General features: G+C 43.9%; 3 protein-coding genes across 4 annotated transcripts in view; 2 read left to right on the top strand and 1 right to left on the bottom strand.

Moving 5' to 3' along the window:
* The first annotated feature begins 286 nt into the window (after window positions 1-286).
* Window positions 287-9,194, top strand: vps35l (VPS35 endosomal protein sorting factor like). 2 transcript variants are annotated; one of them, XM_055057606.1, is made up of 30 exons: window positions 287-354; window positions 871-970; window positions 1,061-1,237; window positions 1,315-1,434; window positions 1,540-1,564; window positions 1,680-1,759; window positions 1,854-1,982; window positions 2,054-2,138; window positions 2,225-2,281; window positions 2,487-2,583; window positions 2,734-2,781; window positions 2,855-2,948; window positions 3,023-3,223; window positions 3,310-3,356; window positions 4,138-4,249; window positions 4,401-4,517; window positions 4,627-4,680; window positions 4,795-4,875; window positions 4,965-5,027; window positions 5,114-5,199; window positions 5,306-5,386; window positions 5,939-6,002; window positions 6,710-6,808; window positions 6,886-6,963; window positions 7,050-7,164; window positions 7,470-7,609; window positions 7,700-7,865; window positions 7,979-8,097; window positions 8,476-8,625; window positions 8,779-9,194. In XM_055057606.1, exons 1-30 carry the CDS (start codon window positions 308-310, stop codon window positions 8,875-8,877), a joined length of 2,931 nt encoding a protein of 976 aa, XP_054913581.1. In that variant the 5' UTR covers window positions 287-307; the 3' UTR covers window positions 8,878-9,194. The 2 variants fall into 2 exon arrangements, with proteins under 2 accessions (XP_054913581.1, XP_054913582.1); XM_055057607.1 differs by lacking the exon at window positions 287-354 and adding an exon at window positions 418-547.
* A 1,136-nt stretch (window positions 9,195-10,330) lies between these two features.
* get4 (guided entry of tail-anchored proteins factor 4) lies at window positions 10,331-15,168 on the bottom strand. The gene is made up of 10 exons (XM_055057612.1): window positions 15,129-15,168; window positions 13,844-14,006; window positions 12,934-13,012; window positions 12,592-12,673; window positions 12,022-12,171; window positions 11,729-11,867; window positions 11,501-11,641; window positions 11,320-11,395; window positions 11,118-11,190; window positions 10,331-11,037 (listed from the first exon to the last, which is right to left on the bottom strand). The coding sequence occupies exons 1-10, from the start codon at window positions 15,151-15,153 to the stop codon at window positions 10,952-10,954; spliced, it is 1,014 nt and encodes a 337-aa protein (XP_054913587.1). The 5' UTR covers window positions 15,154-15,168; the 3' UTR covers window positions 10,331-10,951.
* Window positions 15,169-15,200: 32 nt separating this feature from the next.
* mrtfab (myocardin related transcription factor Ab) overlaps window positions 15,201-17,790 on the top strand; it is a 48,742-nt gene continuing 46,152 nt past the window's right edge. Inside the window, exons 1-2 of the mRNA XM_055057597.1 lie at window positions 15,201-15,461; window positions 16,043-16,107. The gene's annotated coding sequence lies outside the window, so the exon portion shown is untranslated. The remainder of the gene's footprint in view (window positions 15,462-16,042; window positions 16,108-17,790) is intronic.

Below are 17,790 nucleotides of genomic sequence, written 5' to 3'. Positions count from 1 at the left end.
TACACTCAGTTTAAGACTTATAAAGCCAACTTGCAACAGTAAGGAGCGGTAAAAACATGTTTATTTTACAAGACTCAAGCGTGCTTCTAAAGTTAATGTCACATGTAGCACCTGCAACTCTAAACTGAACATTTTAACTGGTGTTTCCTTGTGGACAGTGAAGCCTAAGACTATGTCCGTAAGAGGTACTGCGAACAACCTCTACGCTCATCGCCAAGTTTACTTCTTTTTCGACTGTCTGGACTGCAGCTCCGACTTCCGAGGTAACTGGAACTCAGCATCAGAAGCACACAAAGAACCATGGGAAATGAAGTCATATTTGCAAGAGCAATATTTTTTAAAACATCTCTTAGGGTTAGTAAACGCCGCCTTGAATTAAATTTTGAGCCATTTTTTTTACTGTAATTTTAGCTCTGGCAAAGTAACAACAAAAACAATAACATCAGTGCTAAATTTAAAGATACAAAAAAAAAAACACCTCGTAACCACCCTGAACCAGGAAGTCCAGAAGTGTCATGTGATATAAAAAAATGTCTTCGGCGCAGTGGTGAGATGCTTTAACTCATTCTCAAAACAAGTAGCTGTGAAAACCCGACTATTAAACTAGCGGTGTATCTTTAAGATGCGGCCTTTAAGTGCGCATATATTGCCGTTAACGTGCAGCTGTGTGTTTTTAACCGTTTTTTTCTGCGGTGTTTAGCTTCTATCTGCTACACTAAGCCAAAAGCCAAATCATAACAGCCACCAACTCATCGGTAGAAAACACTTGTAGACCTTTTATGTATTTATTATTCAAGGTGGTTGTTCAGAGCAAGGCTAAATCGGTAAGTTATGTTTTATGAATTCGTCTCTTGCTTGTTGTGCCAACAGGCGCTCTCGTGGGCGAAACTATGAGGCAGAGCTGCAGAGGTGTCGTCCTGAGGGACTTCCGGTCGAGTTCGGAGACTACCATCCCCTCAAGCCTATCATGGTATCACCTGCCTCTTGGTTTCAAGCCTCCACGGTGTGAAACCCGCTGACCCCATTCACTAAATGACCCCTCTCTCTTGTTTCCCTCCAGGTCACGGACACAAAGACCCGCCGTGGAGCTCGCAAAGGCAGCACCTCCTCGTCTTCCTCCTCCTCCTCCTCAGCGCCCGTGGACCCCCTCAGCTCCATGCTGGACGGGACGGACCCCCTGTCCATGTTTGCCGCCACCGAGACGTCGGCGGCCGCGTCACACAGCAGCTCCGCGGGGGTCAGTTCACCAGCTGACCCGGCAGAGAGGAGGGGGGATTAATTCTGTTCTTTTAAACTGACATGTTGTGCTTCCAGGATGTCGGGAGGAAGAGGAGGGCGAAGGAGGAAGAGGCGCTCGGAGTCGACTTTGAGCCCTGGTCAACAAAACGAGGAGAAATCCTGGCCAGGTTCACCACCACTGAAAAACTGTCCATTGTGAGTCTGACATTTTGCATGTTGAAGCTCATTGGACGTTGTCACACATTGCCACGGCAACTGTTTAGGGTTAAAACCTAAAGGTTTCTGTGTTTCCCTTCACAGAATCTCTGTATGGGCTCTGACAGAGGTAAGACCACTTGCTTTAGATCTCATATTATATGTATTATTCGTTTTATTTGAACGAGTGTGTAAACTGGTGTCGCGTTTCAGTGGAGAGCTGACAAATCCGTTTTGTCCACCAGGAAGAACTCCCAATCCAGGATCGTCTGCCGTTTCGGAGAAAGTCCGCACTCGCCTGGAGGAGCTGGACGATTTGGAGGAGGCGCGTCGCTTGTGCTGATTACATGGTGACGATCAGCTCTGGGTTGGAGCAGGTGTCTGACAGCTTGGTGTGTATGTGTGTGTGTGTGTTGCAGGGCTCCCAAAGGGAGCTCCTCAACCTCTCCCAGCAGGATTACGCCAACCGCATCGAGGAGCTCAACCAGTCCCTGAAGGAGGCGTGGTCCTCCGACCAGAAGGTCAAAGCCCTGAAGATCGTCATCCAGGTAACGGCACACACACACCCGGATTCTCCCTCCGTGTGGTCAAACACACTCACCTGTGAGGTGCGTTCCAGTGCTCCAAACTTCTGTCCGACACGTCTGTGATCCAGTTCTACCCCAGCAAGTTTGTCCTCATCACCGACATCCTCGACACTTTCGGTGCGTTCGCTTCCTGTCAGCTGCTGCTGCTGTTGTCCAGCTATTTCATTATGTTGTGTGTGTGTGTGTGTGTGTGTGTGTTGTAGGCCGTCTGGTGTATGACAGGATCTGGACCATGTGTTCAGACCCCAGACCTCTGCCAGGTAAGTCTGGACATGTTTCCATTTCTGTCACATTAAAGCCTCCAACTTCAGTTTACTTCGCTGGGATTTAATTCTGTGGATCAATATAAATTAGAATCCTGAAAGTGTGGCATGCATCTGAATTCAGAGCCCTTGACTTTGATGGCACTGAATGAAATCTGGAGCCTCAGTAGTTAAAGTCAGGGAGTCTCTCTCTCTCTTTCAGACTCCTTCACAGTAGAAGATGTGAACGACACGGCGAAGGAGACATGCCTCAACTGGTTCTTCAAGATCGCCTCCATCAGGGAGCTGCTGCCCCGACTGTATCCACCAGCAGCTGTTTGAGTTCTGGAACCAAAGCTCTGAGTTAGGGTGGAAGAGTTCCTGTGTGGGGTTTCAGGCTCCACATCTGGGCTTACCTATCAGTTGTTTGGTCAGCGTTTGGAAGTTGACTCTTTAACCTCTGACCTCAGATATGTGGAAGCTGCTATCCTCAAGTGCAACCGTTTCCTCAGCAAGTCGTAAGTCTCCTCCAACACGGTTTTCCTTCCTGAGAACCGCCCGCGAACTGACTCACGGTTCACCTCTTTGTAGAGGAATCCAGGAGGCCCTCACCCGGCTCACCGCCATGATCCGTGGAATGGGAGACCCTCTGGTCGCCGCCTACGCCAGAGCTTACCTCTGCAGGGTGAGTCGCCCTCTCCTCCGCTTCCTTCCCCGGCCGTCCTACGGCTCAGACATGATGCGCCTTCGCATCCCCAGGTGGGCATGGAGGTGGCGCCCCACCTGAAGGAGAGTCTGAACGCCAACGTCTTCGACCTGCTCGCCACCTTCAGGCAGATCAGCGGTGACAGCGTCCAGAAGCAGCTGCACGTGCAGAAGGTGGAGGTGCCGGCGTACCTGACGCTCTACTCGCCCGCCATCAACTGGATCCTGCAGTGCGTCGCGTACAGAGCCCCGGAGGTAAGCGCCTGTTCGCTGGGCTCAGCCCAAACGGGGATCAGCTGAATGAAAGTCTAACTTTTATCCCATCGCTGTTCCCACCTCAGCAACTTCTCACAGAGATGATGGAAAGATGCAAGATGATGGCAAATAAGTAAGTAGACCAAGCAGAGAGGGGCGGGACGTTGTGGACTTAAGAGTTTCACCATGATGTTTTGTGGTACTATTGTGGTAGTGGTAAAAATAACGATAAGAACTGTCTGCTCTTTCAAAACACGTGTGATTTGTATCATTAAACTGAACACTGTAAAGAATTTAACTCGTGTGATGTGAACAGAAAGTTTCCATTGCAATTGGGCGAAATTAACAAGTTTTCACACGGCCATAAACCCACCTCACCTGAGAGTCAACACGCTTTAGCAAAACGAGAGTTTTTTGAAAGTTGCCGTTTTTCCATTAAGGGAATTTATTTTAGAAGCGTCAAATTGCACAATTACATCATTAGTGGAAACATAGCCGTTGTCATTGAACAAACATCGGCGTAAATAGTGAAGCTAACAAGTGAAGCTGAGCTTTGTGGAGTTTTAAGCATTTGTTGTGACAACGCCAAATCTAAATTCTTATGAAATGAAATGTGCCACCATAAATGTTAATTAGTTAATGCCCTACATGCTAAGAGACCTTGAGGGGCGTGGCCAAGCGTGGGCGTTAAGGAGGGGTGTGGTCAGCTGCAGTTGCTAGCGATAAACCAAAAGAGGGCAGCACTGAGATGGTTTCTGGCCAAATATTGGAGATTGAAACAAATTCACACAAAAATCTCACACTTTGCACTGCAAATAATTTACACAAACAGTGGAAAAACAGTCTATCTAGAGTTTAGTTGCGCTAGCTCTATCTCACTTATTTCACTGTCATTTTGTTGTTTTTTCCCACAGTGCCTTGCTTCTCAACTCAATAATGAGAGCATTCAGACCAGAGTTCGTTGCAACCAGAGCCATTGATTTCATTGGTATGATCAAAGACTGCAACGAGTCCGGCTTCCCAAAGGTCAGAGGGCACAAACGGTTGGACTATTCTAATCTCTTCATTTAATGCATCTTAGAGCGGCTAGAAACTTCAAAAAAATGATTAGAAGTAGCTTCTTCTTTTTTTTTTACATTTTAATCTTGAAACAAACCGTTTCCTTCTGTCTCTGCAGCACCTGCTGTACGGCTCTCTGGGTCGCAGTCTGGCCTGCGCTGATCCTCCAGAGTCTGAGAGGCTGACCATCCTGAACGAAGCCTGGAAAGTCATCACCAAAGTCCGAAACCCTCAGGTTCTGCAGCTTCTACACATAAAAAAAAAAAAAAAAATCCACTCATGCCAGTTTCTTGTTCCAGATCATAACTCACTCATTTTAGTTTTTTCTTTGTCTGTTTTCGTAGGACTACATAAACTGCGCTGAGATCTGGGTGGAGTTCACCTGCCGACATTTTACTGTGAGTGAAACTAGGTTGGAAAATGGTGGTCACTACTTTTCTTATGAGGGAGTATCAGGGCCGAACTAAGAAAAACAGAAACATAAAAGCACATTGTTCATTTCGTCCCGACAGAAACGAGAGGTCAACACGGTCCTGGCTGACATCATCAAACACATGACTCCTGACCGAGCGTTTGAGGAGGCCTACCCTCAGGTTGGCAAGACAACTCAACCGGCAACAATTTTCTCATTTCTCTCTCTCTTCTTTGTAATCACTTCGTTGTGTTCTCGCTCTGCGGGCAGCTGCAGTCAGTGATCAGGAAGATCCTCACCTACTTCCACGACTTTTCCGTCCTCTTCTCCATGGTTAGTGGTTTGAACACAAATCCAAATTGTTCCCTGATTTATTGTGTTTGACAGGGGTTGTTTTTTCTCGCTTCTCTGTCCTTCAGGAGCGCTTCCTGCCTTTCCTCGACATGTTCCAGAAGGACAGCGTGAGGGTGGAGGTCTGCAAATCCATCATGGAGGTTTTCATCAAGTAAGGCAAAAAAACAAAAACGGATGAACCGGCTTGGAGAGAGGAATTTAGTCGCTTCGGTCGACAAAGTGAATGGATTTTTCCCGATCTGTTGTGTTTCCTGCAGACACCAGCTGGAGCTCACCAGGGACCCGGTCATCCTCAACGCCATGCTGCACATCTGCAAAACCATGCACGACTCTGTTAAGTAGGTTACGTGTTACCATCCCCTCTAAGCTTAATATCATTTTAACTTTACTAAGAAAAAAGCTTAGCTAACTTATAGCCACAAGTATTGTGTCCCCCATCCAATTAAGCCAAAAAGTTGTCCAAAGTCGGGACAACGTTTTTATAACGTCAGTGATGTCAGCAGTAGTTTTCAGTACTATGAATGCTGGGGGATGGAGTTCAATCAGACTGCTTTGAGAAAAACAGGGTGGAATTGACTGACCTGCAGAACAGAACACGCTTTGGGTGAATTAGAACAGAAAATGAGAGCCAGGCCTTCTCGTCCAACATCAGTGTCTGACCTCACAAATGGAAGACATTTCCATTTGTGAAATGGAAGACATTTCCATTTCACAAATGGGTTCCCTTGTGCAAAGGGAAACTCTTTGCACAAGTTCCCAAGAGTGCAAAGGGTGAGACATCAGGGAACCTGGGCGATTAAGAACACTAAGCACAATTAAATTCATATTTGTGTGATGAATGCAAACAAGGAATTGTCTCTCAGCAACGTCTGTTATCTTTTGCCTGGCAGCGCTCTCACGCTCGAAGATGAGAAAAGATCTTTGGCTCTGCTGATCATCGGCTTCATCCGCATGGTGAGACTTCAGTTTTATTTAATGAGAGTTGATTCACAAATCCTCACAACAAGATCGTGGTTAGGAAGTTAAATATGGGTGAGAAATTCTGAATACAAGTCATGCTGGTTTGTAGAGATGCACCAATCTGACATTTAATATCTGAATCGCTCCTGATACTGAAAAACAAACTACGTCGTGTATCGGTGACAATGAGCCATAAGATCAGATCTGTTCAGTATAACTCTATGCTTTGTGCTTTGATTGACACTGTGCTTTATTATTTATTTGACATTATATTTAAAATTCCAAATTGCACTTTCTGAACCTTTTGAAAGGAGGTTTGTTCCAGTTTCACCAACGTTTTTTTCAGTTTGTTTATTATTTATTTTATATTCGCTGTTCAGCTGCTAATTTCACTGACTGAACAAATGAAAGTTATTTTTTCATGTTTGACCTAGCTTGTGAAGCCGTTGGTGTATTTAATGGTGCTGTATTCGTGCATCGTTAGCAAATACATTAATCATTCAATACATTTATGTTATGTGTTTTTAAAAAAAAGCATTTTAAGTCAATTCAACAGCGGTCTTCTGTATAGGATTGGGCCGATACTAAATCTCAGATGTTTAGTATCTCAGATTTACGCTCAGATACGCTGCTCTATTATGACATCACACCGTACTGCTAGTAATCTTATCCTCTCCTTCTTGCCGTACTCTTCTCTTCAGGTTTCCTTCGGCCGGGACTTCGAGCAGCAGCTGAGTTTCTGCGTGGAGGCCAGAGCCACCTTCTGCAACCTGGAGCCGGTCCTGGTGCAGCTCATCCACGTCAGTAAAGCGTCCGCATCCTCGCCCGGCACATACTGACTCTTTGTCACGCCGAGTGTGACCTTTGTTCTGTCCAGACGGTGAACCAGCTGGCCATGGAGACCCGCATGGTGATGAAGGGGAATCACTCCAGGAAGACAGCAGCGTTTGTCCGGGTGCGGTTATCTCAGGATGGGTGGCTGTCCCTTTAAGAGGGGTCTTCTTGCTCATTGGTCTCTGGTTTCTGTCCCCTGCTCTCCAGGCATGTGCGGCCTACTGCTTCATCACCATCCCGTCTCTCAGCAGCATCTTCAGCCGCCTCCACCTCTACCTGCTGTCCGGTCAGGTCGCCTTGGCCAACCAGTGCCTCTCTCAGGGTGAGCACATCCTCCATTTTGGATTACAGCTCAACTTCTCCCTGTCTTCTGTTCTTCCTTTGACCTTCTCCACGTTGTCATGCTGTAATCACAACACAAAGTCGTGCATAGTCAAGAAGCGGATTGAAAACGATGCGAGATATCACTTTTTTCTTTTGTTTTACCCCCAAAATCTAAAATTGTGGCTATGCATTCGTGAAAGGATCCATGATCTATCATACAGAGCCCCCTGGGGGACACAGGGAACATTTTTTCTTTTGCTTTACCTTCCTTTGGGCCTCTGCATAAATGTCTCCGTCTTCCAGCCGACGCGTTCCTGAAGGCAGCGGTCAGCGTTCTTCCTGAGGTCCCTCGCTCCATCAGCGTGGAGGGCAAGCTCCGCTCCTCCGAGAGCTTCCTGCTGGACTTCATCAACAACTTCTTGGCCACGCTGCTGGTTGTCCCGGTAACGCCCTCGTTTTTCTGACAACGTAACGGAATTTTAAGCATCCTGCAAAAGGAGGGCCACGTAACTCCCCCTTGCGTGTGCTTCCAGGACCACCCGGAGCACGGCGTGCTGTACTTGGTCCGCGGGCTGCTCAACATGGTCCAGGATTACACCTGGGAGGACAACAGCGATGCCAAGGTGCGGGTTTACATCAGCGCCCTGCCGCTACTAGCCGCCATGAGTCAGGAAACATACCTCTACTCCATTCCCAAAGGTAAAAGCACACACACACACACACACACACACACACACGGATAGCGATAGAACTGAAATCACAGCGAGCACAATCAGCTGTTCCCTGCTTAGACTCTACGTTGTGTTCCCTAGTGGACTCCAATGAGACGTTATATGGAGGAGACCCAAAGTTCTTGTCAGAGATCAACAAGCTGTGTGACACTTTGATCGGACAAATCTTGGACCATCTGAAGACGCTCACTCGCGACGAGGTCAGAACGCACAGGAGTCACTCACTTCCACTTTGATCTACTCACATTCTTCATTTAAAGGGGCGGTATTATGTAAAATTATTGTTTTTGTATTCTAGTTTTTTATCATGTAATGTTATTTCCTCATCAAAAACATACCTGGGGTGTTGGCTTGATTCTTTAATGCATGTTTGAGAAATTCGTCGATCTCCTAACCCTAATAGCCAAGTCTTGACCAGTGGTTGGGGACCACTGTGTTAAAGTATGAAGTCATATTTGGTCATTTTTTATAAATGGTTCCTTGACTGTGTTACAAAATGGCATTACATGTCAGAAGGTCACAGTACTGCCCTGTTAAAGCTTAGGAAGGTAACATTTCTTTCCCTGGCCTCCTTGCAGCAGAGCGTGCGGCGTCAAAGCGCCCTGGCCTTCTCCCTTTTTGGGGTCCTGCTGGCCCACGGCGACCTGAGGAACAACAAGCTGAGTCAGCTGTCCATCAACCTGTGGAACCTGAGCCACAAGCATGGACACTGCGAGACACGAGTCTCTGTGGGTTGGCACCTTACAAACTCTCCGCAGAAATGAATAGCTTCCAAGTTTTGTTCATAGCCTGGAGTCGTTAAAGTTGACTTAAACCGGACTTTACAGCAGCTGCACAATATTATGATTATGAATTTTCTCCCCCTTTTGTGTTTCCTCCAGATTCGGACTCTGGAGTCCATCAGACATCAGGCTCAGCGGCCGGACATGGCCCACCTGTCAGACACAATCCAGAGGCTTGCTCTGCAGTCCCGTACCTGAATGTTCTGCTGTAAAATACTTCATAAAACATATTAAAATGATTTCACTAATGTAAATAACAAATCTGAACCACATGAAATTGAACTCTACTGACAGTAAAGCTGTCACAACCAAAGTATTACATTAGGCTCCGTTAATTCTGAAACCCCTGAGTAATAGGAATATCGGTAATAATTGTGTTGTGTTCATGTTACACTGACCTGCTATTAATTAGTTTATTTTTAGTCATCAGTGGTTTGCACCGTCAATAGGTTCTGGAATTAATGTTTCTAGTGTTTAGTTTTTTCTGAAATAAAAATAAAGTTATTCAACATGTGTTTCAGCAAAAACCTTTTTTTTTACTAACCAGCAATTTACCTTTGCTGGTTAGTTAAGTTCATTTAGTTCCAGCCTGTTTGCTCATTTGTCTGTGCCTTTATAGAGATCCAGGACTCTGCTGTACGGAGCCTCTACAGGTTAATAAGCAACCCTACACATGGATCCTTTACTGTAATAATTCTGGGCCCATTGTAGAAGATAAATAAATTACATTTACCTCAGTCTATTCTAGTACAGGTCTAGTTCTTCTTGTAGGTTGTCACTCTGTCCTTGATGGGGTTTTTTTGTTTGATTTTTAGGAGAAAAGTTTTTTTTGTTTGTTTTTTGGTGCCCTTTGTGAACCAGGCCAGTGGTTAAAAGTTTCCACCTCAGAGTGCAGAAGCATTCACACTTGCCTGCTGTTCCTCAAGCGCTCTCTGCTCCCCGTGGTAACTGAGTCCGTTAATAAACAAGATAATCCTGGCCCTCAAGTTTCTTAGCTTAAAGTAAGGCTTTCTTCACAGAAACTGAACTCCCTTTTCTTTTGCCAACTTAATGAAGAGAAAAGTTGACAGCAATATTCTCAGACATTTTGATGCAAAATGATGACCGTGTGTTTTTCTGGAAGTTATAACTGTCCTTTACCCTGAGTCAATAGTAAGGTCTTTGAAGTTATGACTTCAGCCCACCTAGTGGTGGGATCAGCATACAGTACAAATAACATTGCTATTAACGTTCTTTTACTTTGCAATTACTTGCATTTCAACTCTTCATAGCAATCTGCATTCGGTGCAAATTGCTGCCATACAACCCGAAGCATCAATTTCTGAACTTTTACCCAGAACTTTGCGTCTTTTTCTGATCTGGACCCCCCAAAAATAAATATACAACACATGTTTGTGACCAACAAGCCTTTTCAGTGTTTTATTTTGCTCACACTGTTTGACTTGAAACAGTGTGAATCAAACACTGTTCATGTTTGAGGTTTTTTGGTAAAGTCTTACCAAAGGTATTGAAAATGACCCAAAGCTCAAACTCAGGAGATGAATCATAAAACAGGAATTTAGCACGATTGTGAGTGAAATGATGCAGACCTTAGATATTCAAGTTATAACATAACCTCAGCCGATACTAGAGGCGAAACGCTGACACACAGTGATGGCTATAAGTACATTTTAATTTACATCTGACAGAAGAGACATAACGGAATACACTTGTTGAGGGAGGAAAAAAAAGAAAGTCAGCAACAGCTACATCTTGGCTCCTGATGGAGCTCTCCGAGGCTGACCGACCAAACACTTTGAAATCTGTAGTGAGCTCACTAAACCCTCACACTGAGCAGGGTTGTTACACTTGTGACGCCGTCCTCCCCGCGTAGACGTCGATCATTCCAGCCTCCGTGAAGCAGGATGTTACGGGGAGAGGACAGTTTATCTGTTTATCATACACACTTAAAACAGCAAGCAATAGTCCCAAACTACCAGAAACAAAAGATGGTTAACGATGTATTCGTTCAACGGGAGGAGAGGTTGCGGTTTGGCCCGCTCGGTCCACAGGGAGCCGACGGGGGATGTTTTGGCGGAATGATAATTGTTGTGGTTTTGCTGTGAACTGTTTGGGGATGGTGGGGCTTTTTGTCGAAGAGCCCGCCTCTGAAAACGCAGACCAGCGCCTCGGCCTGACCCTGTCAGATAAGGGGCAGTAGAGAGGCAGAATAGTCTTCCCTCTTCTGATTTGTTTTCTCCTTATGCGTTTGTTCTCATCGTGGTCTGTGGGCTCAGTCCAGTTCGATGGGGCTGCTGTCCTCGTGGGCTTCTTCGGCAACGTCGTCTTCAGAACCCATCAGGCTGTTCAGCAGGTTCCCTGCCAGATGGAAACCACTAATCAGCTTCTCCTGCTGTAGCCTCATTGTTTACTGAAAGTGCAGACGGTATTGGACTCACCCAGCAGGCCTCCGTATGATGGAGACTGTTTGGGTGGGACTCCAAAGAAAAGCTGTCCTATTCGGTCGAGATACTAGAACAGCAACATCCGCAGAGAAAGAGAAACAAAGGAGAAATTGAGATACTCACTGGTTTCTGAATGTTGGACCAAACTTTTTAAAGCGTGCAAGACATCAGATCAACAACGAAGAGCACAACTCACCTCATTATACATGGGATCCCTTTTCAGGGAAGGTTGATATTGCTCACATAACACTGTGAAAACTGTTAATTTACCCCTAAAGGACAAAAAAGCTTTAATTAATGGACATCAATATTCATTACAAAACACAGCCTATATTTACCCTTACAAACACAAGTAGTATCAAGAGACTGGTTCTCACCCTTCCACTGCCAGCAGCAGAAACCAGATAAAGTTTAGTAGAGGCTGGACGAAAGGAGGGCCCCTCTCTATGGACGGGTGTTTCTCTGTGTATGTGCTGAACACCATGAAAGCGCTGTTTTTGTTCTTTAGGCAGAGGAACCTGGAGCGGGAAGGCCGGACACGAATGAAAACGGAGCACCAACCCTCTTGTCTGTGTTTCACAGTGCGGGCGTCACTGGTGACTTACTGAAGGACGGCCTGCGCCACAAACATGTCGACCTCGCTGCGGTAGCCTCGCGATGATGAATACTCTACTAGCATCTGAGCGCAGCCCTCCCCGTCAGATGAATGCAGGAAATGGTACCGAGACTCGCTGTAGTTTTGTTCTAAACATACGAGGCAAAGGAACAGCGCATCGTCATCAGTATAGTCAGCAACACGAACTCAAGACGTTCAAGACCATTTCAGATCAATACCAGGGTTTTTCACCAGTGTAGTCACCTGTTTTTTTCACAGTAGCTAAGAAAATTAGCCATTTACCTTTCCATAAGATGACGGCAAGCAGCTGGTGGAATTTTGGGTGCCCTAACTTGCCAGATCCTCCTGTGGACCATTTCAAGGCTCTGGAAACAAACGCAACTCTCTCTGGAGAGTTTGGGTCCATCAGGCTGAACAGCTTGGCCAGGTTTTCTGCACCACAATTCACACACACACGCACACGCACGCACACACACACACACACACACGCACAGCGAAGAGATTTTACAAAAAAGAAAAGACTTTCTCTAATTTTACGTTATTTATCATTAATATGGAATTTGTGAATCGGAAATGTGGTGATGGACCTAAAGAAATGAAACATTCCTAATGCCGATTTGAATGCAAGCGACACAACTAAAATTCAGTTAAAAGAATTTGCTTTTCAAACATTTTTTTTTTACCTTTAAGGTATCGTTATTTGCTAGCGTATGCATCATATGACTCTCACTCACACAAATGAAAGAAGAGGCAAGTAAAAATAAAAAATAGACCAAAAGCAGACGACTCTAAAAATAAATCTCCCTAGTCGGCGCATCAAATATTTGGTAGCGTGATCAATCTGCAACTCACCTAATATTTCGTCTTCTACCTTTGTGTCAGACTTCTCCAAAACCTCCAACACCAGCATGGACAGATCAGCTGCACTGTTTTGCTGAAAAGCAATAAAAAACAAGCCACTTTGTCTTTTTCACTCTGTTTTCACACAAAGGGTCCTATAAATAGGCAGCAGCAGTCCACTAACACAAGCGGAAAAGATGAAACACCAGTGCAACCCACATGCAATTTTACGTGACGTACACACAGCATTAGCCACGTTGTCGGCTAAATGTATGTACATGAAAGAAATTAAAGGAAGTCATCTGTAGCTGCAGCATGTCACAAAGACATTTTAGAGGCTTGTGTATTTTGTACCTGGTTGTAGCTGAAGAAGAGAAGAGCCCCATTGTACATCAGCTCTCTGGCTTCAGAGTGTTTTCCCTGTGACATATACCTGATGGAGGACAGGAGTAATAATGTTAAAGCATCACAATCGTTTTAAGATTTTTGTGTTCTTTTATATCAATATTTAAATTAGTACTAAAATTGTAATGCAGTCCATTTCCCCATTTTCAGTCCTTTGTGAGACATGTTTTAGGCAAAGGGTAAAGGAAATGAAGTATGGATCCAAGTAATAATCTTATTAGGCTTCTTAATAATGGGGTTTAAAAAACTGTATTTAACATGACTATATTTTCAGAACTAGTACTACTAGAAATATTATAAGACATTTTTAAATAAAATCAGACAATTCTCTCAGTATACAAATATGACTATTAGCTAAAAAAACGCAATCTGTATAGAACACAAACTAACCATAAACATGTCTAGCATCATGCTTTATGATAGAATGTGGCTACCTAACCTAGCTAATTGCTAATACTACTGCCCACCGTCAACAAACCCCCTTTATATATTGGCAACAAAAACTTTTGCCTTTGTATTTTTTGTTTTCTCTGCATTATTTCAACTGAGACGCAGAAACAGCTGTCTCATGTTCTTATCTCAGTAGCTTAGCTAACACAACTATGCTATCCTCAGCCTTCTCAGGCTCGCTATGCTAAAAAGGTAATCAGCCAATAGCCATAGACCTGCTGAAGACGGAAAGATCGAGTGTCCAATCAGGCGCAACAACAAACACCTCCAGGCGGGTCCAACAAGAAATCCAACCAATCACGTGTAAACAGCAGTGAAAAAAGGACTGACAGCGGAATGATCTGGAACAGATAGGCCTCGAAGCCAACTGACAATTACAAACTGCAGCTAGCACAGAGGCCGTACTCACCTAAAAAATAAAGTTCTGTACATTTGGTGAGCTTCATAGTAGTCTCCTTTTTCTACACTGGCTCGAAGTTTCCCTTCGACTCTCTGGACGCCTCCACGGTTCCTGACGCTGGAGCACCTCAGAGACTCCGGCTCAGCCATGGTCGCACCTCCGCAGCTGCACACTACCGTACCGTTGACAGGCAGACCAAACCCTTTTTACCAAACTGACCCTCTTCGGCTGCCATAGCCGGTGTATCGCTAGTGTTTAACGGAGTTTGGCAATTTAGAAACCTTTAAATTGTTTTTCATATGATAGACACTGGATTAAATTACAATTTGATAAATATTAATATGGTTAAAAGAAAACTCTCACAAATTCCTCCTTTATTCCTTCTCTCGGGACCACATATTAGTTGTAAATCAGTCTCTCAAGTGTGAAAAGGATGAAAACGCGAAAAAATACAAAAATATATTGCTTACCAAATTACAATATTCTAGTTATATATATATATATATATATATATATATATATGTATATATATATATATATATATATATATATATATATATATATATATATATAAAACTATAAATAACTATTACTATTCTTGTTTCAATTGTTTTTGCCTCCTTCTATATTTATTGTTCTTCCTTCATGATTTTACATAAAATCAAGAAAATAATGGACAACCCTGAGCATCCTCTTTATCAGATTGTCAGAGGGTCTTCAGTCAGAAGCTTCTTCAAATTTGATGTAACACAGACTGCTATAGAAGATTTTTCCTTTTCAGGGTATTAGTCAATGCTTCTTTGATTAATCTCAAATTGATATGAGTTACAGCTAAATTTAATTTTTCTTTGGGCTCAATAAAGTCTTTTTGAATGTGAATTGAATTTAAATTGTCTGCATCAACATAACACAAAATCTCTCTCTTTCTGTCTATAGAAAATAAGTAGATAATTTACTCAGATATGAATATATGTGATGTTTCAACTTTCTCTCAATATTTTGTTTTTGAATGATATTTTAAATACTTTTTTTCTTCCCATTTTGTGGAGTCTGTGCTTATTTGCGTCAGACCTCTGTCCTTTACAGGACAATTATATTGTCATGAAAGCTTAAGAATTTTGTCCCTGAGTGCACTTACACACTGCAATCATGTCTCTGCTTTTGGAAAGTTGGATGACGATGTGTGTGAATTAAAGGACAATAGGGTATAGTAAAAGTGAACATTTATCAGTAACAATACTTAATAGAGGTTTGAAATCTGATTTCGGCTTGGTGCATCTTGCAGTACACTGACCTGGACAGAAGGTGGAGACATACATCGAGAAGCCTCAGCAGACAGTGGTTTGTTTTGCTCTCTGCGCCTCTCCCCCTTTTCCAATTCAAGTTAATCATCGTTCATATTTTATAGAGGAAGTTATTGTGTTCAGTTATACACACGCGCTGTGATACCTCTCGTGGCTATAGAGCTGAAGCAAACCGTGGGAACGATGCTGTGAAGGAAGTGGGCCGTCGCGTCCCACGCGGAGGAGGGTTTTCCGGTTAAAGTTTCCTTTGTGATTCGGAAGTAGCGCTGTGATGCTGATGCTGTTTACCCTCACACTCAGCGCAGAAGTGGCAAACGTGATGAGTAAGCGTCCATATAAATGTTATATGTCGACTGTTCGGGTGTCTCGCTCGCTGGCTCGGAGGAGGGAAGGCTCGGTTGAGGGTCAGCATGTTAACTCTCGGTTAGCGGGGACGTCTGTCTGCCATGGTGCGCTAGCTAGCTTGCTAACTCGGGGTGTCTGTTGAGTCGCGAGCTCAGACGGAGCTGCTTCTGCCATTGGAAGCAATTGTGAGACATTGTGATGTTCGCATGCAGCTTGACTTCAATGTATATCTGGCGTGTTTGGGTGAATTTCCATCCAGACGGGCTAACAATAGCCTAGCCTGTGTATGTGTGTGTATGTGTTTTGGTCAGTGACAGCTGACATCTGTGCCGAGGCCTCCTGAAGCGTCAATTCCTCCTGCAGCAGTTGTCACGGTTCTTCTTCTTTTTTTTTTAGAGACGCTCTTAAGCACACAGGGAGCTTTTCTCTGCACGGCATGGCCTCCCTGCTCCAAATCCCCCAGCACACCCACCAGGACCCGCAGAGTGCTCTGACGGGAAATAATGATAATAATAATCAACATAATATTTAATACATCCTCTCTGTTTTTTTCTTCCAGCTGGTTGCACGGATGCCTCGTCCTGCTGAAATGGAGAAAGCCCTCTTGAACCTTCTGTAAGGCAGGTAAGAGCATCGTCTGATCTGTTGATCTGAGTCACATCCTGCACCTGGGGAAGCTGTTGTAATTCGTGGGATCGGGTTTCCTGTGTTTCACATTCATAGAACCACAGCTGTCAGCAGGGGCGCAAGTATGTGCAGTCTGTTGTGTATGGCATTATTCACACATGCACAAACCAATACAGAAAATACTAGAAATGATGTTTCCGCCCTCTCTTTAGCGCCCCCTTTAGCGCAGCGCCCCATAATGTCTCTTTTTTCACCACTGACTGTCAGGACCTTGGATTTTTCTTCTTCTTCTTCTCTTCCTCCATTCTGCCAGTGTGATTGTGATGCATTGCAGAGAGGCTAGTGTGGGCGTGTGCGGAGAGGAATGTATCTTTCTTCAGCGCTTTGAAGCAGAGCGTGTTCAAACAGCCTCCATCTGTTGGGGGGGATCAAGATGAGGCAACTTGACCAAGCCTCTCAACAGATCACTTTAAATGAAGGGAATTCAATAAAAGCCTCTAACTTAATATGCCAGACGAAAATTATAGAGATAAAAAAATCCCGCATCATTTGGAATTTGGATAACCGACATATTTGTGTGTCATCATCACACGGTGCCTGTGTAAACAAAGTGAAACATTTTATCCGAGACCAATTTGCAACTGTTTGCTGTTATGTCTCATTTTGGCATTTACCGGCTGTCCTGTTTGTTCGTCTCCCACACTTGTTGCACGCATCGGCGTGAGATAGAAGCTCCTGCTAACAAACAGTGTTTGCGTTTGATGCCGCCGCCACCGTGTTTCACACCATGTTCCAAAAATTTGTTTTGAGCATTTTGTCCGATCAAACACCTTGTTTCACATGTTTTTTCTGTCTTCATGGTCAATCTGCTAATAGGACACTCTGATGGTTTGTGTTCAGCGGGGACTTTCCTCCAGGACTCCATTCTGGGCTGCACTTACTAACTAATCATTAGATTGTATTATAAATTGTTGTCATAACTCATATCTTCGAAGAGTAGTGACACAATAACCAATAACCTCATAATTCACTGGGAACACACTTTTTTTTCTCTTCCAATATCTATACGGATACTTGAAGTTCAGTATCGGCCGATGCAGGAAAAAAACTGAGCTGAATTGACTTAATCGTTTCTCTTTTTAAAACATAGACATACATTTACTGAATTACGAATTTATTTGATAACTGAACTAGTACAACACACTTAACTACACCATTTGCTTCACAAGCTTGGTCAAACATGTAAAAACAACTTTAATTGTTTTTTTTTTGTGCTATGAAGAGCATAATAGCCAATGTAATATAAATAATTTAATAATAAAAATGTTATAATTGTCAGAAGAGTGTTTGGAAATGTCAGAAAAAAAAACCAGCAACAGTTTTACAAGCTCAATCAATGCAAATCCTCCCCTAATGACTGTGTAGCACTTAGCCTGCAGCTCTCATTCTTCCTCTTCCCCTCGTTGTTTTTCAGGGAGAACGCATCATAGGTATTCTGTTTCCAGGAATTGTACCGTACACTAATCGTCTTTCTGCTGAAGTCTTTTCTCTGATGGAAACAAACAAACCAAAAAAGAAAAAATCCCTTTTTTGCTTCCTGAGACAGACATATGTTTCAGATTGTTCTGATATGTAGCCGTTTTATGGGTTTAAGCTTCTGACTTTTTTGCTGAGCTAGCA

This window comes from Poeciliopsis prolifica, unplaced genomic scaffold (genome assembly GCF_027474105.1).
Source record: "Poeciliopsis prolifica strain line A6 unplaced genomic scaffold, Auburn_PproV2 SCAFFOLD048, whole genome shotgun sequence".
NCBI classification, from domain to species: domain Eukaryota; kingdom Metazoa; phylum Chordata; class Actinopteri; order Cyprinodontiformes; family Poeciliidae; genus Poeciliopsis; species Poeciliopsis prolifica.
The sequence above is the reverse complement of the archived record's forward strand: the minus strand, read 5'-3'. Positions and strand labels throughout refer to the sequence as shown.